The sequence below is a fragment of the Podarcis muralis genome, chromosome 1 (genome assembly GCF_964188315.1).
Source record: "Podarcis muralis chromosome 1, rPodMur119.hap1.1, whole genome shotgun sequence".
NCBI lineage: Eukaryota > Metazoa > Chordata > Lepidosauria > Squamata > Lacertidae > Podarcis > Podarcis muralis.
The window spans coordinates 69,884,790-69,911,084 of NC_135655.1; the positions used below are offsets into that span (position 1 = coordinate 69,884,790).

General features: G+C 42.0%; 1 protein-coding gene across 2 annotated transcripts in view; it reads right to left on the reverse strand.

Moving 5' to 3' along the window:
* Positions 1-21,237, reverse strand: part of TUB (TUB bipartite transcription factor) — a 120,840-nt gene extending 99,603 nt beyond the window's left edge. For both annotated transcript variants that reach the window (XM_028732227.2, XM_028732212.2), the window contains exon 1: positions 21,002-21,237. In XM_028732227.2, the coding sequence (XP_028588060.2) occupies positions 21,002-21,057 (56 nt within the window). In that variant the 5' untranslated portion in view covers positions 21,058-21,237. The remainder of the gene's footprint in view (positions 1-21,001) is intronic.
* Between the last annotated feature and the right edge of the window lie 5,058 nt (positions 21,238-26,295).

Genomic DNA, 26,295 nt, shown 5'->3' on the forward strand with positions numbered 1-26,295 from the left:
ATGCAGAGGCCCTGTGCCTCTGAGCTACAGTTATGAGCCCACTTGAATCAAATATGGTTATAGGGTGTCAATTGAAAAGATGAGCAAAACCATAGATCCTTTCAACCTAGAAACAAGGTGCAAAAACAAAACAAAACCAGCCTTGGAAGATAACTCCTTGCCCAACTGAACTAGTAAAGTCATCCAGCATCTCCAGGCAGGGCTGGGAAGGATTCCTGCCTGAAAGGCTGGAGAGAGTCATTGCCGCTCAACTAGATAAGCCAATGTAAAGAGGCTTCCTTGGTTCCTAAGTTCCTTAACAGAATTTCATAGATTTGAAATCAACAAAGCACATGAAGAGAATGGAAGACAATAGTTCTGGCAGGCTAGGTCTTCTACTTTGGTGAAGGCAATAAGCCTATTCTGGAATCAAGCAAGTTATGAACATTAATATACAGAGCCACATATGGTTTCTCATCACTGCACACATCAGTAGGTGCATAATCTTGTTTCAGTTATCAGTTCTCATTGCTCTTCCACAATAAAGCGCTCAACAGAGACACAAAAAGAATACTGAATGTAGCATTCTTTTTTTTCTGGGGCAAGGCTGAATTAGTAGCCTAATGATACTGTTGCTTGCTTGCTTGCTTCGCCAAACCTTTATTAGGCATTACAAGTAGAGACCATCATAAAACACCATAAAACATCCATATATAAAATTTTATGATACTGTTGGATGACACCCTGATCTCCGAGTGATGCGAGATTCCAGGCGTTCCAGGTGGATTACCAAGGGCCCATGTTTCCTTTTGGAAATGAGGCACAGCAGAGACTGTGATGTCTTGATGATATATGGCTTATTTACACATATATACAGCCTGAGCCTACAATGGAGGGGTTCACAGCATATTCACCCGAAGAGGGTCTTGCTTCTCCCATAGCTGAAGCCCTGGATTCAAAAAGACATCAGACATTGTGCTTTGCCTGATGCTTTGCTTCTCCCAGTCACATAACTCCTTCCTAACCCAAACTTCTCACTCACATTGCTGCCAATTCTCTACTCTAAACCTTTATCTGTTGAGGGAGGGGCCCCACCTATTCGCTTTCTCACACGGAGTTCCTTTGATCCATTGTTTTCTGAATGGCTCATCACCCAGGCTATCACCTCACACAAGCAGCTTAGCCTGGCTTAATTAGCTTTTGGCACTTGCTGATTTCAGGGAACTAGAAGTGTCTAGTACATGACTTGATACACACAGATCTGGCCCCAGTTTTAACCCTCCAAGTCTTGATTAAGTTCTAACATTTACTGGTTCCAGGAAGTTAGAAGTGTCTAGCACCCACAAACTCATAACAATACTTTTGTAATATTATTTCTGTAATACGAGACTGTTGAGAATTCCAAATACACAGCCACGGAAAGCCCTGATTGAAATGTGATACAACTTTAAAAATTATCTTTTCCCCCTTCCCCTTCCTCATAGAATATTCTGTTGCACTATATACTGTAAGCTGTGTCTTGTTACATCCTGTGACGCATCCCATTCTCTCCAACAAATGATGCTGGCTTGGCATACAAAGGTTTTTGCTAAAGCGATGTCAAGTAGCAGAAGACTAATGAGTGCTGCCAGGGAGGAAAATGAGGGAAATGTTATCCGATTAATATCAATGTTTGCTTTGCAAGCAAATATGTCTGAAACTGCTCTTAACTAGCACAAATTTGCAAAGCATTACAGTAACTGTTTAGGCAGAGGGGGAAATACAGTAACTTAAGGCTGCAGTCTCAGGCACTCTTTCTTGGCGGCAAAGCCCATCAAATTCCATTGGATATGCTTCTGACTCACAGGGGGAGAAGTTTAGGCTATTTCCAGTATATGTCAGTTTCACATAGGTTTCTCTGAAGTCTGTTAGGACCCATTTCTGCATTAATCTGATACACACACTAACACATATTTCATCACAAAGTAATACATCTTTTATCTCAATGCATCCATTTCTAAACATATTTTATCCAAAAGTGTGCATTTTAAAATAGCTATGAACTGTACCACAAAATTAAGAGAAGTGCAACATCCAAAGGATAATAATGCTCTGGTCTGTGTTTTAGTCCGGGGAATGCAAATTAGGTGACTCTGCTGATAAATCAAGACCAAACAAAGTTCCTCTCCAACCCTACTCTGAGAAAACATGCACAGGGCGCCGCTGTTGTGTATAAAAAGGGGATTTGAAATGTGAAGTGGTACTATGGGTAAAACATGCATTTTTCATGAATAATCCTTCAAATGATGTGCCTATCTATCATCTATCTATCTATCTATCTATCTATCTATCTATCTATCTATCTATCATTTATCTATCTATCTATTGCCAGCCCTGTCATCAGGCAGGGAGATATCTGCCACCACAAAGAGGGGTGGGGAGTGAGAGGAGAGGCCATTTTTATTTTCTGCTTCCATGGTCACCACCATGTCTTCCGTCTTTTCTGAGTTATTTCCCTAAAATGTTCACCATAGGAGAAAACCAATCTGTAGCACTAATTGTAGCTATTCTTTAGAGATTCACCTGGATACCACAGGTCTAAAAATAAATGCTTCAATCAAATGCACAATGTGGATAATGTTAAAATAGGGTGGCTGGATTCTACATATTGCTTATTTATAAAAGCACTTCTATACTGCCCTATCATAAAATATATCAATGGTGCACTATAAAACACCATTTAAAATAAAAAATAAAAATGCAGAGACTCATTCAGGCAACAGACAAATCAAAAATGAAACAACTGCTAAGGCCTATCAGCACAAAAGAATTGCCAAGAGATGCCTCAAAGTTAAAATTGAGAATACCTGCTGAATCTCTGTTGGAAGAGTATGCCACAACAGGAGATCAATGGCACTAAATGACCAACTTCCAGTTAAGGCCAGTCAGCTCTCTGTCGTACAGGGGACAACTAACAGCACTCTTTCAGATCCCACAGTGATTGGGATGCTATCTAAGGGTGCACGAAGCCCTTAAAGTATTTTCAGCCCAAGTTGTTCTGGTCTTTGAATATCAACACAAGAACCTTCAAGGTGGCTTGGTAGCTTATGGACTATCATTGCAGATGTCTTAGCAGCAGAGATGCTGTCAGCCATCCTCCCCCATCAGCAGTCCAGCCACTGCATTCTTTACAAGCTAGAGCTTTGGAACTAGGTCCAAGTGCAGCCTCACAGAGATTGCATTGCAGCAATCCAGTCTCAAGGCTACCACTGCATAGAATATAGTGGCCAAGGTATCCCAAGCCAGATATGGTTGTAGCTGGCATACAAGGCAAGACTGGGAAACTGCGCTCCTAGTCACAGAGGTCATTTGGATCTCTAATGACAGACATGCATCTAAGAGTACCCCCCAATTTATGCACCTGCTCATTCAGAGGGAGTGACCCCTTAAGCTGCATGATGTTTATGGGGGAAATCTGGATCACTGTTGAGCCTATATATCCAATTTCAACCACCAAAATAAGATCAAGATACCTACAAAAAGCAAATCTTGAGAGAGAGGCAGAGAGATACAGGGGTCAAATACATACAGAATTGCTGGTGTTGTTGCAGCTTCAACAGCAAGAAATGAAACTGATCTGTAGAAAAATGTAACTTGAAAAAAGAGACATTGCACATACTTTTGTAAACCAAGAAATTGTTAATAAAAATGTTTTTAAAAAAACCCTTATGAGATTCATTCTTCCTTTCATTCTTGCCATAAGTTTCCCCTCTGATATAACCACATGTTCCTTTCAAGTTGAGTCCCTAAACAATCTTGCATTGTTTTGTGCGTGTGTGTGTGTGTGTGTGTGTGTGTGTGGAAAGCTATAGTTTAGCAAAGATGTCATATTTTCTTTTATCTTTAGTAAAATCCCGTGTTAGAGGTGAATTGCTGGAAGCACAGCAGCCAGTTTGCGATCTCACATACAGAAGATGGGGGCAGGCATGAAGGGAAAATAAACCCTTGAATTGCCCATGACAATAGTTCATTTCTGCCAAACTTTAAAAGTCAGGTACATTAAGTTGGTGCTGCCCAGGGCTCTTATTAGCTTACAGTTCCAGTATTTGCTTGACAGATAACCCAGGAAGAGAGTAACCTTGTCAGCATTGCCCAGGTAATCATTACATAAAGATGGATGGGTCAGGAACAATTTTCCAATCTATTAGACTCAAAGCATTCCTTCTGCGGCATTAGTCAGGCATGGATTCCCCCTACATCAATTTCCTCTTTGGCCAAGGATTAGATTGCAGGAATGTTGCAAGCAGTTCTGACATGGTATTTAGATTTTGGTTTACATAAAGTTTTGAGAATTGTCAATTCATCCAGTTGTTTAAGAAAGGATTCCTTGGATTCTCAAAATTCATTTGTAGAAAGCAAATAAACTTCTAGAGCTCTTGTTGTTGTTGTTGTTTTGAGAGATACTGATATTTTATTGAAAGATTTTCATTTATAAAGAAATAAAGTGATAAAAGAAAGAAAATAAAAAGTGGAGAAAGAGAAGAGAGAGAAAACAAAAACAATATAAAATTAGAAAACAAAAACCTTTAAAACTCTTGTGCTTCTCAGCATTGAAAGACTGAAGTCTCTCAAAGAGTCCATAGGTGATTTACCACAATGCCCTTAACGTACCATATTTTTGAGGCATTGTGGGAAATTAAAATGGCAGCCCTTGGTCACTCACTTCTGACTTCCACCACTGCTGTATAAGCCTTCCAGGGCCTTCCAGCACAGGAATGCCATTTACTTAGGCTGACCCCCAACCTGCAGCCACTTCCATTCATTGTGCTCTACATGTGACATGGCAGGAGTACCAACTTGGCCCCACACAAACATGGGTGCCCAGGGCTGTGGGTGTCATGCAATGTGCATAGCCCTCACACCAAAATTTGTGGATGCCTGGCCCTTTCATGGGGAATTTTGTAGGTGCTTGGGTACCCAGGACCCCAGGGAGTTGGCACCTAAGTGACATGACGAAGTGCATATGTACTATTGAACAGTGATAGTTGAAAAATGAAGACAGACCTTTTGAAGTCTTTGAATGACTGTGAAGCCTGTGTCTAAACTTTGTGTTGTCATCTGTGCAAGGATTTAGTATGTGGTTGACCATATCTGTGTCAAAGTCTGAATAATAATAATAATAATAATAATAATAATAATAATAATAATAGTTGTTGTTGGTACCCCGCTCATCTGGCTGGGTTGCCCCAGCCACTCTGGGTGGCTTCCAAGATATGTATAAAGTCTAAAGATGATTGAGATATAGGGCTGGTGTGTGTGTGTGTGTGTGTGTGTGTGTGTGTGTGTGTGTGGCAAGATCAGGGCCATGCCGGTGTACAGATGCAGTGCGGCTGTCAGTTCAGCACCCTCACCAGCACAAAGGGATAAAAGCTCAGATAAAAGCCATCTAAAACTACCCACATTCCCCTCTTGTGCTATGTAGAAGGTCCCATGTTCACTCTCTGGCTTCAGTTAGAAGGATCAGGGACGAGGAATCTATGGCCCTACCAGATGTTACTGGACTCCAACCCCCATCAGCCCCAGCCAGCATGGCCAGTGGTCAGTGCTGATGGGAGCTGTAGTCCCACAACATCTGAAGGGTCACAGACTTCCATCCCTGAGGTAGCCGGCCACATGCTTCTTCCCTCATCTCTACTTATGTAGAAGCCTGGGTTTTTCATGCAGCCATTTCTAGGACAGAGGTTTCACCATGTGTGTGTGCTGAGAAGCTAAATGCAGACGGAAAGTGCTGCTGCTTATTCTAGTCACATGGAGCAACTAACCTGCTTAGAGTGCCTTCTTATTTCTAAATACCGTTTCACAGTGCTAAAACAAAAGAGGCTAACATTATCTTGACTGTGTACTAATCAGAGCCTGACAGTCAGATTTTGTTTTGCTCACATCTCATCTGTGTATGGTGCGCTAAAAACATGGCTATTTATCGTTCTGTAAAAACTCTATGAGAAACCTTCTAAGCAGCAACTGAAATGACAAGAAGCTTCCAGTTTCTCCTGGAGGACACTAGAGGGCATTCGGAGTAGCATTTTCTTGCAATAATAGTTCCACAATGCTCACAACCCTTATCTGCAAGTTATAAACTGGTCTTTATATATATATATATTCCTCATTGCTTCCCATTATCTTCTTTATTCTTTCACTATAGAACCCTGGCAGTTTGAGCAAAGATTACGGTTTAAGAAGAGGTATATGGGAGCCATTTGAATCCTTCTTGAAGGCTCTGGCATAAGATCAACATTTCCTAGTCGGAGCCAACGGCTGTTGCCTTGGTAACAAATCTATGATTCATAAATAACTAATCATCAAGCCCATAGTACTTGCTCATAGCTGAGGCCTGCCAAATATGCTGTCAAAAGGCACTTTCCAGTCAGAGTGACATGCTTTGGAGGCAGTCCAGTTAATACTAGTTTGGAAAATGAAGTTCCATCCCCCCCGCACACACACACACCTCTATTTCATTTCCCCAAGTAGGGAAAAATGCTAGGAAGAGAGAGAGCCCCACAGTTTAGGTGTATATCAACTAAGTGCTCAAGCTTAAGACTTGAAAGAGCAGCAGTAAATACTTCCTTTGGCCAATACATCACAAAACAGAATATTCTGTTTCTGGCATGGCTGGAAGGCTGCACCCACGTGCTTATTGGAACACTGAAGATTGCTTACCATTTAGTGTGCCCAGCATGCGCAGCACTGTGCAAAAATAGGTCATCTGATGTCACTGTGATGTCAGGTGATTGACAGGTTGGTGGCTCCACCCACCTGCCCAACATGGTCCATGGTGGTGGGAAGAAAAAGATCCTGTCTGCCCACTGGATTCAGGTCCCAATCCCTGATTCAGACCAGCAATTCTCAAGTGTTGTTCCAGGGTAACCCTGAGGTAGCTTGGAGGCTTATCAGGGAGTTCCTTGATGAGAAGATCAGGAATGGTGAATTAGCTTTCTTGAGTGACAGCTTGCATACCACTACCTAAGCTTTCCCCACAATGAGTAGTCACAAGGGAGTGGTGGCCATGCTCTTTTGAACAGCCTCTCAGTTTGTCCAGGCAACAGTGTAGCAGTGTAGCCTATCAAGTCTGGCCAATGCCCTATTGTGAACTGAGTAGATGAACCGAAGAATATGCCCCAGAGTATGCCTCCTTTCAGGGAAACATTTAACTGTTTCCCCTTTGACTAGCAAATACTAGTTGAGATGTGAATGGGGCAAATGTATGAAATACAAATAAACATGCCCATTCCCATCACATCTAGTTTGGTCCTCATTATAAAGACAGATTGTAAAGGTAAAGGGACCCCTGACCATTAGGTCCAGTCGTGACCGACTCTGGGGTTGCGGCGCTCATATCGCTTTATTGGCCGAGGGAGCCGGCGTACAGCTTCCGGATCATGTGGCCAGCATAACTAAGCCACTTCTGGCGAACCAGAGCAGCACACGGAAACGCCGTTTACCTTTCCGCCGGAGCGGTACCTATTTATCTACTTGCACTTTGACGTGCTTTTGAACTGCTAGGTTGGCAGGAGCAGGGACCGAGCAATGGGAGCTCACCCCATCGCGGGGATTCGAACCGCCAACCTTCTGATCAGCAAGTCCTAGGCTCTGTGGTTTAACCCACAGCACCACCTGCGTCCCAAAGACAGATTGTACATCCATACAAACAAACACTTTGGGGTGCTCATGGTGACATATTGGAAGTGGAGATGGGAAAACAGTGGTGCTTCATAGTAAACAAAATGATTTATCAGTGATCGACATCCAATTTATTTGAGCTTTCTGAAAACAACACACACACACAATTGAACTGAAGTTCTCGCTAATCTGAAACAATGAGGTTAAGAAAAACAACTTTTATATTTTCCAGGTGAGTTTTGTTGTTGTTTTTTGCTGGCAACTCCAAGCAAGGAGGTTTCCCCCTTCCCTATATATGCACTTTCCAGTTATCAAGAGGATCCATATATGTGCTTGTGTACACACACACACATAATGGAAAGGAAAGAAAAGAAAACAAGCAAAGGGCCATTGGGGATGCAAAGCCAGGCTTGTAAAAAAAAAAAACCAACAACACTCAGCTAATAAATAGGAGCTGTATAATCAGTCTACTGGGAGGGAGGACATTTGTTTAATGAGTTTATTTATATATATAGAAATACCCCTGTTCTGTTAAGGCAACATTTCAATCCTCTTGATGATTACCAAGGTTCTACTAGAGACTGAGATCTCTCTCTTCGTCTCTTTCAACTCAAGATTTGAGGGCATTTTTCAGAGTTGGAAGATAAATGCAATGGTCAGCACAGGTTTGAAATTTAAGATATGCTTTTCGGACTATGAGTAATTTAGTAACGCTGGTACAAGAAATAATGCTTACATAATTGCACCCTGAGGGCCAATAAAGCAAGGTTCTCATTAAGGACGATCTATGGGGATTTGATTGTGAGAGAGGGATCAAATTACCGTTTTGCCAAAGATATTCGTACTGTGTTATACAAAAAGCCTTGTTCCAATGGCTGAAATCTCCTTATCATCAATATTTGTAACAGACCAAAGTCTTCAATTTAGAAAGAAGTTAAATAAAAACAGAGTTATATAGGAACCGATGTCTTTAGCAATGCCTCATTTCATATGCCATTTGCATATATCTCCACTTTGTTTGGTAATTTGAGCACATGTGCTCCCACGTTCCAGGGCAGGAATACACATCTAACTTGTTATTTACTGTTTTATAAAAAGCTAATCCCTTTCAAGAAGTCTCTTCGTTCTCTCCATCCACTGCATCAATTACAACATGACTGAAACCATGCTAATCTTTGAACAGGGACTTGCAAAACTATCACACACAAACCCCAAGGCTAGGCCGTCTGCTGTGGCTTAGTGGCTGCTAGGCTGATCACGTATGCAGGAATATGTGTGGATCTGGATCAGAGGAGTAGTAGTTATTATACCCAAGTCACAGGAACAGGAAAAGGGCAAAAGAAGACCTATCCCTTCTAGATGTGTGGGCACAAAAAAGGCCAAAGATGAAGCCTCTCTTAGCTTCCATACATACATCTAGGCCCTAAAGGTAAAGGGACCCCTGACCGTTAAGTCCAGTGGCGAACGACTCTGGGGTTGCTGCGCTCATCTCGCTTTACTGGCCGAGAGTGCCGACGTTTGTCCGCAGACAGCTTCCTGGTCATGTGGCCAGCATGACTCTGGCGAACCAGAGCAGTGCACAGAAACACCGTTTACCTTCCCGCCGGAGCGGTACCTATTTATCTACTTGCACTTTGACATGCTTTTGAACTGCTAGGTTGGCAGGAGCAGGGGTTGAGCAACGGGTGCTCACCCCGTCGCAGGGATTTGAACCACCGACCTTCTGATCAGGAAGCCCTAGGCTCTGTGGTTTAGACCACAGTGCCACCCACATCCCTACACCTAGGGCCTAGACTCTATGAAAAAGGGACTGCCCATTTCCTTCTTTGTTTTCTTCCTTCTCAGTTAATACAGTCATACCTCAGGATGAATACGCTTCAGGTTGAACGCTTTCGGGTTGTGCTCCACGGCGACCTGGAAGTAACGGAGTGTGTTACTTCTAGGTTTTGCCACTCGCGCATGCTCAGAAGGTCAAAATGACGTCACGCACATGCGTGGAAGCGGCGAAACACGACCCACGCACGCACAGACGCGCTGTCATGTCTTACGTTCTGTTCAGGATGCGAACGGGGCTCCGGAACGGATCCCGTTTGCATCCCAAGGTACCACTGTATTAGCCTTGTAATAAATATACAAGTGCTATTAGCTTATACAGACTTCCACTCGAGCCAGATTTAGGGAAATTGGCCCAAGGTGTTCTGTTTTGAGCAATTGTCTCAGTAATATAGATGCAAGGCTGGTACCCTGGACAGCTCCCCGTAGGTTCAGGCTGGATACACCTTAAGAGGAGAGCTCTAATATTCCTTCAGCAACAGTCATCCTTAGACTGAGCCTAGCTCCAACATTCATAAGAGGAGCCTCCTTGTTTAAAAAGACCCCAGCCTACTTTAGCAGTTGTTGCCGCCAACAAAAGCAGGGGAGACTGGGGTTCCAACAGGGATTCTGAGTGATGCAATATCCTTGAGGCAGAGAGATACTGGCATAACAGGCTGTCTTGCACAAATGCTTCTTGCTGCTAATCTGGAACTTGCCCCAAGGGCAATTGAACTCTTAACCCCCTAACTCATCCCCTGAAGTAGAGGAGCCATAGCAGGGCCGCCATTGTTATCAACCTTTTATTCAGCTATTGGTTCAGCAGTCTTTCTCTTTCCAGATTCAGGAGATTTTCTTTCTACCCATTTTCAAGTACAGGGTTTTCTAATTATTAAGGGGGGTGTATATTGGGGGACAGTGATAAGTATGCTATGGAAAGCCTCTGATCTTTGGAGAACTCAGTCTGATGTGTTTGTTGCAAAAAGTCATGGAAACATAATCCGTATCTTCATGAACATTATCATCTGTCTTTCATAAGTGCAGGTAGATATAAATCATAAAACTGCTTAAATATCACAAAAGCATTTCAAATCTCTATTTCCAGGCTCCGATAATTTTTGTAAAACTCGGGCAAGGTTTATCATATTTGTGGGCAGAAGCAGGGGGGGGGGACACAGACAGACAAAATGTATCTCCATTAGCTTTCATGGCAAACATTATGTACAAGCAAATAACATGTACATTATGGGAATTGTATGAACTAATTATGCCAGTTAGACTTTGCCTTTCAATATGTTTCCAATGAGGTACTTAAATATGGGATCATGTTCGTCAGCTCAGCAACATATCAAATCACCATTTTAAATAGAAGCTTCACTTATTTCAGATTATGTTCCAGTGATGCAACACTGTAACCATGAAGTATGAATGAGGCTCCGAGCATGCATAACAAGCTAATAAATTAATTCATAAAATAAATGACAATTGAAGGAAACCTGAGAGAGGTGAAAATGCATTCCCAGTTCTAATACTGTTTGTTGATTCAAACAATCGTTTTACATTATAACTCCAATAAAAAATTTATGTGCTTGTTTGGAGAAAATATGGTGTGCTAGAAGCACCCATTTTTATAATTTGACATTTGCTAACACTGGTAGTCAACAATAGATACAGATCCAGATTCCAGGGACCAAGCTGTTTTACTTTGTGAATTCATTTCCCATTCATTATTTTTAGTTTTGAATAAAATTGTGGTGAAAGTAAATAAAATATTCTTATCATCTTAAAATGTTGAATCCTGAAAATAGTTTGGTTCACTGGGCATAATCCACAGTCCAGATCTTCTGCCTTCCTGTGGTAGCTTTAAGGATGGGCGGCTTATCCACACACCCCACCACGCTGCCTCATAATGCTAAGGATCAGGCATGCGAAATGCTTAAGTGTCTCTGGGTTGCAACACACACAGCTTGTTGCAATTCATATACCGCAGCTTCGTAGCATGCTGTTAGGGAAGAAGCACGCTAACAGCTCTTACATATCAGTGCATTATGCTTTCATAGATAACTAAGCAGAAAATGTGACTCCTGAATCCATGTAAGATTTCCTGATCACATCAGACAGGTGGAGAGTTACAAAACCATTTCTGTTCGAGCCATTCAATTCCAACAACGGAGATTAAGTTTCAGGGTTATATTGTTGTTACAAAATAGATTCTCATCTATTTTCATGAACACAGCTCATTAGAAAGTCTCGATGCTCCCACTCGCCAAGGATAGCAATCTCAGTCAAAATGCATCTCAGAGACAAACTATACATAAGAGCAGCAAGCATTGCTCTCTGTTATGGGTGTCTTCAAGCCCTGTCTCAGCTTGGCGAAAGGCATCGTGGAAGCTGCATAGCTGTCCAGCAAAATACACTTCCTATGCTCAACAACAATAGGCAGAGGGAGGCAGCAACCTGAAGTGGTAGATGCTGCAAGGGCACATTCCCCACTGAGCTGTGCTCAGCCCAAGTCTATGTGCCAGTACTGGTGATGCTTGTTGCTTTCACACTTACTTGCCTCCTCCCATTGTGCCAAAGCATCCCACCTGGTTGTCACAATTTATTTTATTCCATTTCAAGTATCTGAGTTCTATGGGATGTACTCACAGAGTTATAGGATTGCAGCCTCCAGTACTTGAGGGTTTATTATCTATTCCTCAGTAAAATGAGTAGTGAAGATTGTTAAAAGCAAATAAGAAACATCATCATTAAGAAACATCTAAGGAAAATAGACTCAATAAATTAGAAGCACTGTCTTAACAGCAGGGAGAGTAGAGAAAAAAATCACACCTGGAAGTGAAAAGCTGCTTAAAAAGAAGATCCATCCTCCTTATTTTGTTACTTTAATGTGTTATTGAATTATATGTTGGTTTGGGTTTTTTAATGTATGTTATTGATTTGTCAACATCTCTCTTACATCATGGGTGCTGGCAAATTGGATTTAAAAAAGGCAAAATGATATTAGAATCAGAGTTGTCAGAGATGCACAATGGAAACTGTTTTAATGCTCAGGAGCTTGGCAAAGTCTTTTATATATATTATGGATTTTTATACAATGAATGTATGCTCTGTGTTATTTTATTAATACTATTGCCTAGTACTAGTTTGTCATGGGCTTTGGCTAAAACAATAAACTTGTTGAACAGGTTGTTTTATGCCATGACAGCCATTTTGTGACTGGTTCCCACAGCACTTTCTCATAAAATCATAACATGCACACAGGTCCAAAAAGGTTGACAACCCCTGCCTTTGGGAAACACGTTTCAGAGCCCTGGGGTAGCCACTGAAAAGACCCACTCACATTGGTCCACATTCCATACTTCAGAAGATGGTGGGAATTATACAAACCTTCATTACTGTTTTCATTGACTCTTGTGTTTGATGAACTGCAACTATTTTTGATGTTACAATTGTCACATTAATCAAAGGTGAGAAGAAACAGTTTGCAATTATTTAAACACAGCAGCACTTCATCGAAACATTTCTGGTTAAAAATGTTTCTTAGCCATTCTTCAGTTTAAAAATGTATACTATTTTAAAGAGGAAATGAAGAGCAATGGAAATCAAGCAGGTACTTTCTGTGCCTCGCTATGACAGCATCTGTACCTTGCCAGAAGGGAATATTGTTTCAGGAAATGGCTATGCAGTCATGTACATTTTGTATTTCCTTGGCCTGCTTCCAGTTAATATACTTTGGGAACAGCACACATTTAATTCAGAGGACAGCACAATCCGTTGCTCAGTGCCATCTCCCTGTGTAGGAGAAACCTGAACAAAACAAGCTAATCTGTAGAAGGATGTATCATATATTCAAAAACCCATCCTCTGAAGTAGACATTGCTGTACCTGAAATGCTGTGGGTGATTACTCTTGCATTTTGTTAGCATTATGCTGCTGATCAAATGGCTTTTGTGTGAAAAATAGTGGCAGACAAATGAGTGAGGAAATGAAGGAAGGAAATTGGGGAAAGAGAAAACATCACAGAGGAATCTGGAGAGAGGTACAGAAGGACTAACACAGTAATAGCATGAAGGTACCAAGAGTTACTTTTTCCTTTTTTTAATTCAGTAGCAAAACAGTCTCTCAGGTGAGCAAACAAAGCCTGACTTGCTGTACTTTTCCCACAGGATTTTGATTAGATACTGGGCAACTTCTACGGCAGCTGGTCATAGTGCTCCGACTCTGGTGCAAGGCCACACTGCTTTCTCCTGGAAAAACCTGCAGGTTGGCGCTGAATCGGAACAAATGGCAATTCAGCGAATTGCCGTTTATTCCAATATAGCGCTAGAGAGTGGATTTTCTGGGCGAAAGCGGTGGGCAAAGGTGAAACCACTCAGACCCATGCTCTCTAGGCATGGGACAAATCTGCACATATCTTATTGACTAGTAAGGGCAGAGTTAAGAACTTGCCATCAGACGTTGCAAAGGGAAGTTCAACAAGGGGGAAACGCCTAGATTAAAAAATATATTGTTGTCATTATTATTCAAAAGGAATAATAATATTCCTGTAAGGACAGGATGCTAGACTAGATGGGCTACTGGTCTGATCTAGCAGGCAGGTGTTTTTTACATTTTAGCTTCCAGGGTGGGACCCAATCCAGCCCTTTAAAAATTCAGTGAAAGCCTATACTTCTACCTTGGCCTACCCTGCAAGTGACAGAGATAAAGGTGTGATGGTTGTTTCCACCATTTCATTCTATCTCTCTGCATCCTGGACAAAGTTGGCTTGTTCTAGCAGTGAAGGCTGGTCCACTGGGCCAAATGGGGCACTAATTCGCCAAACTCAGTTACCTCCCATCTCTATGCCTTCTTACTTACAACCAGTCCAGAGGGTGGTCCCGGCAGTCAGTTTCCTCCTCCTTCTTAGTCTTAGCATTGCCCCTGAAGAACTCAGGGGGGAGGAGGGGAGAGGGGGACAAAACTAGAATTAATTGACACTGTCTGCCATTGTTTCTGGCTCCATCTGCAGTTGGTCTTCCTGCCTTCTGACCCACCAGTCACCAACTGTTATGTGTGTGTGCAGGAGCCAGGCCCTGTGACCAATAGGACTTTGCAGGACTGGGGCCTTCCTAAGTTTGTTCTGGAGAGGCAAGGCACGGCCTCACAGGTGAGGCTGATTGGTAACTCACAGCACCTGGTGGCAAGAGCCGGGAAGGGTTATAAGCTCAGCATTTCCCTTCAGCTCTTTGCCACAGCAACATGTTTCCTGCCTTGCTGTGTTTGACTCCTTGCTTCTTGATCCTCGGACCCATGACTTTGTGACTCCTTGCTTCCTGGCCCTTGGACCCATGGCTTCTTGACTCCCAGCTCTTTGACCCTCGGACTCTTGGCTTTCTGACTCCTGGCTTCTGGAATCCCACCCCGCCATCTTGCCCTCGGTCCCGACGTCCCCAGCCAGGATTTCGATCACCCGTGAACCAGACCATGGCACCAACCACTACTGAGATCCACCTATTTGTTTTATTTTCTAAAGCGAAAGTCTCTTTCTATCTTTCATGTTGGTTCAGGAAATAAAATATATAAAGGAGAATTCCTTGGTGCCAAGATCCAAGTTTGGGGCAAGTAAGAGAACCCCAGCAGAGATTTAAAATCACAAAACATGCTACGTGGAAGTAAAGCATGGAAATATAGGCTGTAAAACATTAAAATGTGCCCTTTAAAGTGAGTTCAAAAGGTTTCTTTCCAAAGTTTCCCTCTTCCCCCAGTGTAGGAAAATATCACACATTTGGTAAGTTGAAAAATGGTTTACTTACAAACGCTTCAAAGGTCAGGTTCATGCGCTTCAGAAAAGTTTCACAGGCAGAAAACCTGGGCTTTAGCTACGAAGTGGTCGAGTTCCTAATTCATTGGTATAGGAACTCAAGGGTGGCTTGTGAGAGCTATGCAGCTAAGCTGGAGCAACCAGCTCAAACCTCTTCTATAATTATAATTATAATTATTTCATTATTTGTTGAATTTATATATCGCCCTATACCTGCTGGTCTTCAGAAGATGAGCTTCTCACATAATCTGGAGGAGAACAAAGGTTTGATTACCTGATTCCTCTCAAGGTGAAGGGAAGTGGACATAGATAAGCCTGGCAGGACAGCTTCCTATGTGGTATTAACCCCTTCATGCATTAATTAGACTTAAGAATGTTGGTTATATCAGGCTGGTTATCCTACATTTCACACATAAGGAGTTGCCTTTTGCCAAGTCTGTCCATCCATCCAGTTCAGTATTGTTTGTACTGACTGGCAGAGACTCTCTGCAGTTTCAAACAGAAGTCTTTCTTAGCTATACCTGGAGATGCCAGGGATTGAAACTGGGATCTTTTTTTACCCAAAGCATGTGTTCTGCCACTGAGTTACAAGCACTCCAACAGCAGGAGAGCAACTCAAATGTGCTTTAAGTGGCATGTGTGAAATCAGTTTGCGTCAGTAAACAGTCAACAGTATTACTGTTGCTGGAATTAGCAATCCTGGGCAATGGTCCATAGTTTATTAACTTGTATTTGAATCAAGCTGATAATGAATGGTTCCTTTGCTTCCCGTACCCTTGGCAACAAAATGTTGTTGTCATGAGCTGGCAATAATCGAGGTTCACCTTTTCAACACTACTGCTGGTGAATGAAAAGCTATGACTTGAATTCTAAAGGCCATGACTGAATGAAGCTAACAACATATCTCTGCCTTTGAGAATGTACACTTCAAAGCTGCTTTCACTTTTGCACCAGTTATTCAAGCCTTGCCTTGTTCACTTCTCGCACACAATCACAAAGTAGACCTACAGATTTCAGTGACACGGCTCTCTAAAAAAGTAATTTAAAAACTGCAGCCAAAAAGTGTTTGATAAATATAAATCTACAGTGACTAAAGATAGCTTTAAAAACAAAAAGTTCCTGTATATTTGAATACGTTACAAAACCATCCAATTTAATTAGTTAAAAAAACTCAAAACACTACATTTTGAATACAGGAAGCATCTGATGGAAACTGATATAAGATATGAATGAAAATTGCATCCCTGGTTATTGCAAATGAAAATGCTATTCAGTAGAAAAGTGATAGGAATGCAACAGCGTCAATTTGACACTGGTAATGTTACATTTCATCTCGCTGGTAGAGGAAGAAATGTGATCTTTTTTAAAGGGGAAAAAATGTTCACAGCATTCTGATCTAGTCTGATCAGTTGTATTGATTTAGCAATTAGCTATCATTTACATTGCAGGTATATTCAAGTTCGAAAATCACAGATTACCTTTTTATGATCATATCACAATTCTAGTTTTGATCAGCAAAGCTGATTCCAAACCTCTGAAGAGCACAAACACTGGCCCTATTACTGCTTATGCCATTCTCTTTCCAACCATTTTCAGCTGATTTCGATGTGTCTTACTTTAGACCCACTGATAGAGAACCAAAAAAATTCAGGATACCACATGTGATAAGACGCAAATAAAAACAGAAAGGGTGGTTGAGAAAATTGAGAGGAAAAGCAACGTCCAAACAAGAAATAAGTTATTTTATCTCCTTTATACCAGCATCATAAACAAAACTATTAACAGTCAGGAACTGTTTCAGATTTGGGGCATCATGAGGGAGAAGATTTTGAATCACCTCCAAGGCACCTTGCCCTTCACAGTTTTCAACTATCTCTGTGGCAGCCTGCAGCATATTTGCAGAGAAGTAAGTTCCAGCAGTTCTAGAAAGAGTCTTGGAGAATAAGCCAACACAGAGTAAGTAAAATTAGCCAGCAATTGAGATGGCAGGCTTAGAAATGTGAAGAGGTATGTGTCAAGTCACTAGCAAACTGGGAGAGAGGCAGGCAGTCTCAGGAGCTGCTGCTGTCCAAGTCAGTGCCTCAGCCAGGTCTATTGTCAATGCGAAAGTTGAGACACTTTGAATAGATCCCTACCATTAGACAGTGAGGCGGCCTTCACAGGCATCAGATTAAGGTTTTACAACAAGGTGGCAAATTTTTATTTTATTTTTCTAGTTTTACTACTGCCAGGGAGAGGCAAAGCTACTTGTAGAGTTTCTGGCCTTGGCAGTCTTGGGTATTGTGGGCAGTATCCAGCTAAACAGTTCTGCTAGCACACAGCCTCCCCACCCTTACCTCTTGATTATGTTATATGGCCGCTGAGACCATATAACACCGGTCCTACATAGGCTCCCAGTACGTCCCCAAGCAGAATTCAAAGTATTGGTACTGACCTTTAAAGCCCTAAATGGCCTTGGCCCAGTATTCCTGAAGGAGCATCTCCACCCCCATCGCTGAACCCGGACACTGAGGTCCAGCGCCGAGGGCCTTCTGGCGGTTCCTTCACTGCAAGAAGTGAGGTTACAGGGAACCAGGGAGAGGGCCTTCTCGGTAGTATCACCCGCCCTGTGGAACGCCCTCCCCTCAGATGTCAAGGGAATAAACAACTCTCTGGCTTTTAGAAGACATTTGAAAGCAGCCCTGTTTGGGGAAGTTTTTAATGGTTGATGATTTATTGTATTTTTAATATTCTGTTGTGAGCTGCCCAGAGTGGCTGGGGAAATTATTACAGTGGTACCTCACAAGACGAATGCCTCGCAAGACGGAAAACTCGCAAGACGAAAGGGTTTTTTGTTTTTTGAGCTGCTTCGCAAGACGATTTTCCCTATGGGCTTGCTTCGCAAGACGGAAACAAGTTTGTTTCCTTTTTCTTAACACCGTTAATACAGTTGCGACTTGACTTCGAGGAGCAACTCATAGCACGCGGTGTGGTAGCCTTTTTTGAGGTTTTTTGAAGACTTTGGTGACTTTTGAAGCTTTTCCAAAACTTTTCCGACACCGTGCTTCACAAGACGAAAAAAAATCGCAAGACGACAAAACTCGCAGAACGAATTAATTTCATCTTGCGAGGCACCACTGTATTATTATTATTATTATTAGTAGTAGTAGTAGTAGTATATCTATTTGGCTTCATGTAATGTGCTACTTTTGAACAGAGTATCAAAAATAGAGAAAGTTTTCTGCAGTCGTGCTTCACATCATAGACAGCCAACTTGAGTACTACTCTATGATCCAGGCCATGGGTAGGCAAACTAAGGCCCAGGGGCCGGATCCGGCCCTTTCGCCTTCTAAATCTGGCCCGTGGATGGTCCAGGAATCAGCGTGTTTTTACATGAGTAGAATGTGTGCTTTTATTTAAAATGCATCTCTGGGTTATTTGTGGGGCATAGGAATTCGTTCATAGTTTTTTTTCAAAATATAGTCTGGCCCCTCACAAGGTCTGAGGGACAGTGGACTGGCCCCCTGCTGAAAAAGTTTGCTGACCCCTGATCTAGACAGAGGTTGGGAAGCCAGGAGTGGTAAGCTCCATAATCAACTTGTCCCTAGTAAACAGTAAGGGTTTCGTGTCATTAGAAAGAAATCCATGCATTTATGTTATCATAGAACATGAAGGTACATAGTCTATTTCTTAACACTTGAAAACATTTTTGATAGAGCCACCAGAGGCCAGACGAGATTAATTCAGTTGACCATTTACACTCTGCATGAAACTGTTGTGTTTGGGGAAAAGCATGCACCCAAATCAAACATAGACAGTATACTGTTGATCATAAACGATCAATTTTATATCTTGTGGGCTGTCTCCAGCTAATCAGCTATGCATTGGAATTTCTCTACCCACTTCTCTGCCTGTGCAATCTGTAAATATATCTAGGGGGTCCCGCAACGCTCTGGAGTAGGTTTACTGGGTGTGCAGGGGGTATGCAGAGAGAGGAGGAGGTAGTGAAGTTCTATTGCATAGCTAAAAGTCCTTGAGCTAGCAGAACTGTTTAGTTGAAGACCACCCTAGACCACCCCACATGGTATATATTGAGGTGTATACACCATTCTCTCCAGCTTGATGACTTTATAAACATATAAATAGGAGAAAACTAACTTGTGACCCTGCATATAAGCAAATTAAAGTATCCCCCATGAGAATATGAATTGCCAGCCCAAGTGATGCTTTACCAAGCACAGAACCTGTAGCCATTCATCTTCTGTTAATGCATTTTGCTATAAGAGATCATCCAAGATGCAACATGTTATGACTTCCATAGTTATAGCCATGGGCAGAAAGCTACTTTGAACACCAGAGAGAATCCATCTATTTTGCAATTGTCAAGTAGCACAGAAGTGCGAGGGCAGATTTAATAAGCGAGAGACACCTCTGCATCATTTCTCAACTTAACAGTATTAGCCATTCAGGATATATGAAGCTATATATGAACTTGCGTAACATTTCTTAACCCCTGTCAAACACACACACACAATGTGCCTGGAAACCAAAGCAGAGGAGGCCCTATCCTATAGAACCAAAACATGGGAGCTGAAAAAAGTGTTGTCCATACAAGAGCCATCCTTTTTTTTTTCTTTCCCCCACTAGCCTGTCCTATTACAAGAAGACATGAAGTAGTGAGATTTAATTCTATTGCTAGGCAGAAATTATTTCAGTCACCTTTAGTGTGTTTCAGCTGTCACACACCTGTTATCTATCAAAAGGCACCAAGCGCATCACAGAACAGGGCATGATGGAATACATAGACTGAGATGGTTGGCTCTGATACACTCTCCTCCACCTCTTCTAACAGCACACAATGTTAGTTCAATGTTTTCTTCCTGTTGCTGTGTGACTATCATTTACCTTACGAAGCACACACGACAGCTTGAACACACAGGAGGATTTCTGTGGCCTGGTGGGCGGTACTTAAGATTTTTCAGAAATTACCTTTTTGTGATTCATCAGTCAACAGTTATTAAGGAACAACAAGCACAACAAACACAAACATAAGAATCCAATGTTCTAGATGCAGTTAGGGAAAAGGAACTTAAACCTTTCGTTTGGTTACTTGTAGAGCTGCCATTGCACCAATTCTCTAATGATAGTGAATTTTATATTGGGGGAATACAATAAGGGGGAGGAGGACAGAGGGAGAAAAATAGCTGCTTGTTGCAAGATGTAGCAGGTGCATCACAGTGAGCTTTCCCCCCTCCATCTAAATGCTTTGTGAACATTTTGCAGAGTTCTCAGCAGAAAATCTGCCCCGATTTTACCCTTAAGTGACACATCACCCCACATTTACCTATAGAACATCTCCTGCTAATTTCTAATGGAACTTTATGGCACCACTTCTAAGCCACTAATTAACCACACAGGTCTTTCCTTATGCTCAGTTCTGGGGACACCATTTCTGCAAAAGACGAACTGAGCACATTTCCCTGAACTTTCCCACCTTCAACATTACAGTGGACTTGTGGGGGGAAGCCAGCTGTCATTTGGGATAAGGAGGGAAACAAACAGCAAGTTGATAACATTGTCAGTTCAAGCGAACACCAAATGGTTATGAAGGAAAGTGCCAGTCTGACGCCTCAAAAGTAAACACTGATTTTAATAGGGCAAAGGCTGTGAAGCTTTTCTAATGAGAAGGCAACAGTAAGTTTAGGAATTGCCTTGCCTAATTTTGTCTACCTGGTAAGGAGGGGTGATGTCAAAGGCTGCAAAACACAGTACCTGTCATAACTCCACCGACTGTAAGACATCGTCCTGTTGCCACTGACACCATCCATTCTTTGCAGCTGAGGGCTTGCTCCTACTCCCTGCAGTCTCTCCGATTGTCTAATCAAAAGAATGGCTGAAAAGAGTTCCTTTTAAAAAGAAGGAAGGGGAGAGACAGAGACACCTGCCTCTGAAAATCCTGTCCGACTGGAAAGATGCTGTACAACACCTATAAGCCCTGAAGAGTGGGACTAGAATTAAATGCACAGCAACCAATTTAGTAGAGGTTCACAATTGAAGGAATGTACCACTGTCTGTTCAAGAGCAGGGGATTCTCCCCGAGCTGCGATTCATATGTTCTGTGCCAATGTCTGGAACATGATTTCAGCTGTTTCTCTGGCAATACAAGATGACGGTGGCAGACAATAGGATTATGCTGAGGAGCTTTCAAGTGTTTGTACAAATGTGCAGCCGTGGAGAGGAGAGATGTAACTCCTGCTGCAGCATTTCTTTGTTATTTATGCTCGTTTCCACAGATACAGCTCCATCTTCCTCCCCCCCCCCATCACTTTTCTCTGGCCAATAACATAATCCCTAGATCTTTCAAATGCTACCTTCAGATGGACATGTAATAATGATGTCCTTTGCGTATTAGCTGAAATGAAGCACCAGCCCCTGAGTAACTTGTTCAATGGTTTAGCTGTGTGAAGAGCATTCTGTTTGTTTTGTTTTTGACAAAAAGCACACTTCTAATCCTGTTTTCTGTATATATGCAAATGAGCCACAAACCCCAGTGCGGTTCTGTTTGTTTTTAATTCTAGTGCTTGACATGCAACACTTTAATTTTTTTAAAAAAAATAAAAATCTAAGCCACTAACTGGCCAGCCCAAAGAATGCTGAACTCAGTAACATGAGAGCCACAACCAGAGACTTTGCTTTCATTGCTCCAAATGACAGCATAGTAGAAATACTTCTCATGCTTAACATATCAAAGCACTGCATTTATTTCATGTAAAATAAACCTGATCTTGTTGTTATTATTTATAATGGGACCATTCATGTTCATGATCCTCCACAAAGCCAAATGCCTCCTCATCACATTGACTACAGTCTCCTTCTTGTTCCTTAGCATGGGAACAATACTTTAGATACATGAATATCTGTGATGAAAGGGAAAAGAGAGGTTTCACCTTATATAGGGATAGCTTGTAAAGTATCTTTGGCAGGGATGAGGAACCTCTGGTCTACAAATCTAATGGGTCTCCCCATTTGGCCTGTGAGGCTGTTTTGGCCAAGCTACACATACATACATGCCATCATATTGTTGAGTTTGGGAATAGCAGCACTCCTTGAGCTGCTTGAGAGAATGGAGCAGCGACAAAGCCAGTGGTTCAAATAAAACAACCGCAAGCAGAGTGGGCAAGAAGCCTCTTTGTAGAAGAAAGTGTGACTCCAATGTGAGCTGAGGGTCCTTCTGGATGAGATGCTACAGGGGGGTGAAGGTGACCCAGGAGCCCAGTTGTGAGGCATGCATGAAGCATTTGAGAGATGTTGGGAGTAAGCAGAGAAGGGAATTCCTGGCTGCCAACTTGGAGGACACTAGGCCGCTGATCCTGGAGAAGGTGCCCCTAGATAAGGACTTGTGGCAGGACTTTGAATTGCAGTTTGGAGCAGGGGATGAGGTCAACTGGCCCAAGGACAGCAAGAGGAAGAAAGATGGAGGGGGTCCCCACCGCGCCAGAAAGATTGTTTAGGAACTAGAGTGTGAGTTTGGAGCCTCTGGTCCACAACCAAAGGGGAAGCCAAAGAGAAACTGAAGGCCCCACAAAGACTCAACCTGCAATTGTGTTTTGTTATCTGTTTTTGATTATGCATGTTCTAATGCCTTTGATAACTTGTCTGTTATTTTTCTACAGGGAAGCTGTATTTTGCTGGTTGTTTGTACATCTGGGGGCAAAGTGTCTGGTTCTTGGGAGAAGGTAGTGTTATGAGTGTTAGTTTGTATGCTAAGACCCTTCTAATCCCTGGATCCATCAAGTGTTAAAATTTAATCAAGCCTTCTAATTCTTGGAAGAGCCAGACTAGCCTCCTGGTGAGGTGATAGCCTGGGTGACGATCCACTAAGGAGCATAATAATAATGATGATGATGGTGATGATGAATTATTTGTACCCAACCCATCTGACTGGGTGGCTTCCATCACATATAAAAGCATAGTAAAAACTTAAACCTTAAAAAAAACTTCCCTATACAGGGACATTTGCAGGTAAGTTAGAAAGACAGAGGCAGAGTTGAGTTTTTGAAGAGATGTGAGCTAGAGGCTAGATGCAAAAAGCTGTAGGCTGAGAAGTGGAAACAAGAGGAATTACCGACAAAGGAAGAATGGCAATTGAGTATGCGGAACTGGCTAAAATGACAGGAAAAATCAGAGAACAGCGGGACCAAAAGTTCATCAAGGACTGGACTAAATTGGGAGATTATTTGAAAGACAATTGTATTCAATTAAATATGTTGATAGGATTGCAAGAAGCTTTATGAGGAAAGGTACAAAAACCACTGCAGATAAGAATAAGAAAGTATGATGTTTTGATGTTTTTGATTTTAAAGCAATGGTTAGATAGTGAAAATGAAGATTTGAAATGAAAGATAGAAAATCATAAGGAAGGTTTAAAGGAAGTCAGGGCCCTAAAAAGCCAAAATGTATAATATAATATAAGAGGAGATATTGTAATGGAAAGTATTAATGTAAAACTAATAAAAATGATATGCAAAAAGCTGTAGGCTGGAAAGGCAGAGAGAGAGAGTGAGAGAGAGAGAGCCATGCTTGATTTCTGCAGGAATCCAAGGCTGTGGCTATAAGAGAATCAAGGCCTTCATAGGGTTGATGCTGTGAACTCCTCCATCACAGTCTCACATTATATGTATATGTAAATAAACCATATATAATAAAGACCATACAATGTGCCTCATTTCCGAAGGAAATACAAACCCTGAATACACACCTGGAAACTCACACCACTCAGAGATTGGGGTGGCATGCAAGACTATACATGACTACAGACAGCAAATAGAAATATCAGTCTCTGGTTATCCCAGACTGCAGGTGTTGAGTTAGTGGGTGGGCCACCCAGAACAATCCCTCCATCCAGACATGGTTGACTTTGGCAACTCATCTGATAGCTTAACTTACTTCTCAAGGCTGGTGTGAATCCTGTGTGAATTCAGTTGTGAATGCCACAGAATTTCTTGAAGGTGGGTGGGATCAGAGCGAATTCTAGAGGAGAAGCCGTGTTAACCTGCTGCAGTAAAATCAATTTATTATGGCGAATCTGTAGAGACCAAAAGAATTGCCGTAATAAAATGTGTTTCAGGTGCTATAAGATTCCTTGTTGATTTAAATGTAACAGAAATATTTAAATGGGGAGCAAGGAGGAAGTGGTGGCACATAAACACCATCATCAAGTGGGAACATGGATCCTCAGGTGTTTTGTGGGACTTATCTACACACACACACACACACACACAAAACACTCCTGGTAAAGATGATAAATACTGGGCAAAGGATAGTTTTACCAGAATCCAATAACTTAAAGGGATGCCTCTTATTACAGAACATCACAATGTCCCCTTGAGATACTTCAAATGCTACATTGTCCCTGGTGTATGAAATTTTCACAAGGCATCAAAGCATGAGGCTGTGTTTCAGCAGCTAGACATTAAATCCTTTTGGAAGTCTGGTTTTTATTGGGCACCCTTTATTTGTTAGAAAATCACTTTTGTTGCCAAGGCAGGTTGTACATTACAATCCCCATTCCCATTCAGTTAACCTATCGAATGCAAAGAGAGAGAGAGATAATCACAAATTTGGCTGAATGGATTACACAGAAATGTTTCTCCAAAGGAGAGACACAGTAAATTCAAGTAACTGGGAAATGCATAATGAGGATTCTTCTAGAAAGGCTTTTATACTTTGTACTCTGCTGCCTCGATAGCTTTAACAACACATGGCTTCATTATTTATTTTAGTATAGGGATATGCTTTTTTTTAACACTATCATGTGTAAAACAGATGGTTCTGGTATATTATCCACAGACCGCTGGCTCCAAAGATCACAGCCTTTTGTGTGAGCGTAGCCTTTAAGGTGGTGTGGAAACGCTGGGAGATTGTTCCTGCCTTCCTCCTTGCCAGTTTAATTATGTTCAGTGCAGTGATAACACAAGTTTCTACGGAACACGAATACATATTCCGAAAAGTGACCGAAGTGAAGTCATTCCTTTGAGACGTGCTGGATGGCTGTTCCATTCAGTGCGTAGCACCGTGAGCCATCCATGAAACAGAATAATTGGCCGTTCCTACTCTAGGGCCCTTTATCACAGCTGAGGCACTGCTCTTCCGCAATCGGCCAGAAGTGGAATTCAAACAGTGGTTGCACTGCGACATTTATTGCAGCTATATTTCAATATGGGTCTGCAACAGTCTAGCAGTGCCTGCAGGCATGATCCTGTTTCATCCGAAGCAAGTCCTATTCAGTGCCTTGGGACTCGATCCCTAAGAAAGTGTGCAGCCTTTTCAGTGCTACAGAGTTAATTATTAGCAATAATATTATGAACTACTATATTATTATTTGTATTAGTTCTATTATTGTTCCTTGCTACACCCATGCGGTTGCACACCAACAGGAGAGAAGACAACACATGTTTTATTGTCATGCTTGCTGCACTCTGGCTGCTTGAAATTAATGAGGAGAAGTGGATTTCCCCAGGTGCCCATTCCTGCTGCTGCCACCACCGAGTTCCTTTCTGCATCCATGGAGAGCAAGCTGTGGCTGGGCAGTCTTGGAAATGAGTATGAAAGGGACTGCAATAGTTCAGACACTGCTGGTTGCTTTGACTGGGCTTTTCCCACACTGAGGGGCAAAGGCTGGAAAGAACACAGACAGGGCTCTCTCCCTGAACATCAGCTACAGCCAACGGTGACTAGATGAGCTAACACAGAGATAGGCAGAAGTGGACACGGCCAGTGCCAGATTTACATATAAGCTAAACAAGCTATAGCTTAGGGCCCCACTCTCATGGGGGCCCCAAAAAACGTAAAAGGAAAAAAACCTGGATGTACATTTCCAAGATATAAGATAAAAAACAAATAAAACCAAACCTACACACAGCAACAGTGTTTTGTGTTGTGTAGGCTCCTGTGATGTAAGTAATGGGCTCCACCTGCTAGCCTGCTCCCTAAAATATCACTGGTTTGCTCATTTCTATATCAATTACTTTGATAAAATACATATTGTGTTATGTGCAAATGGCTTT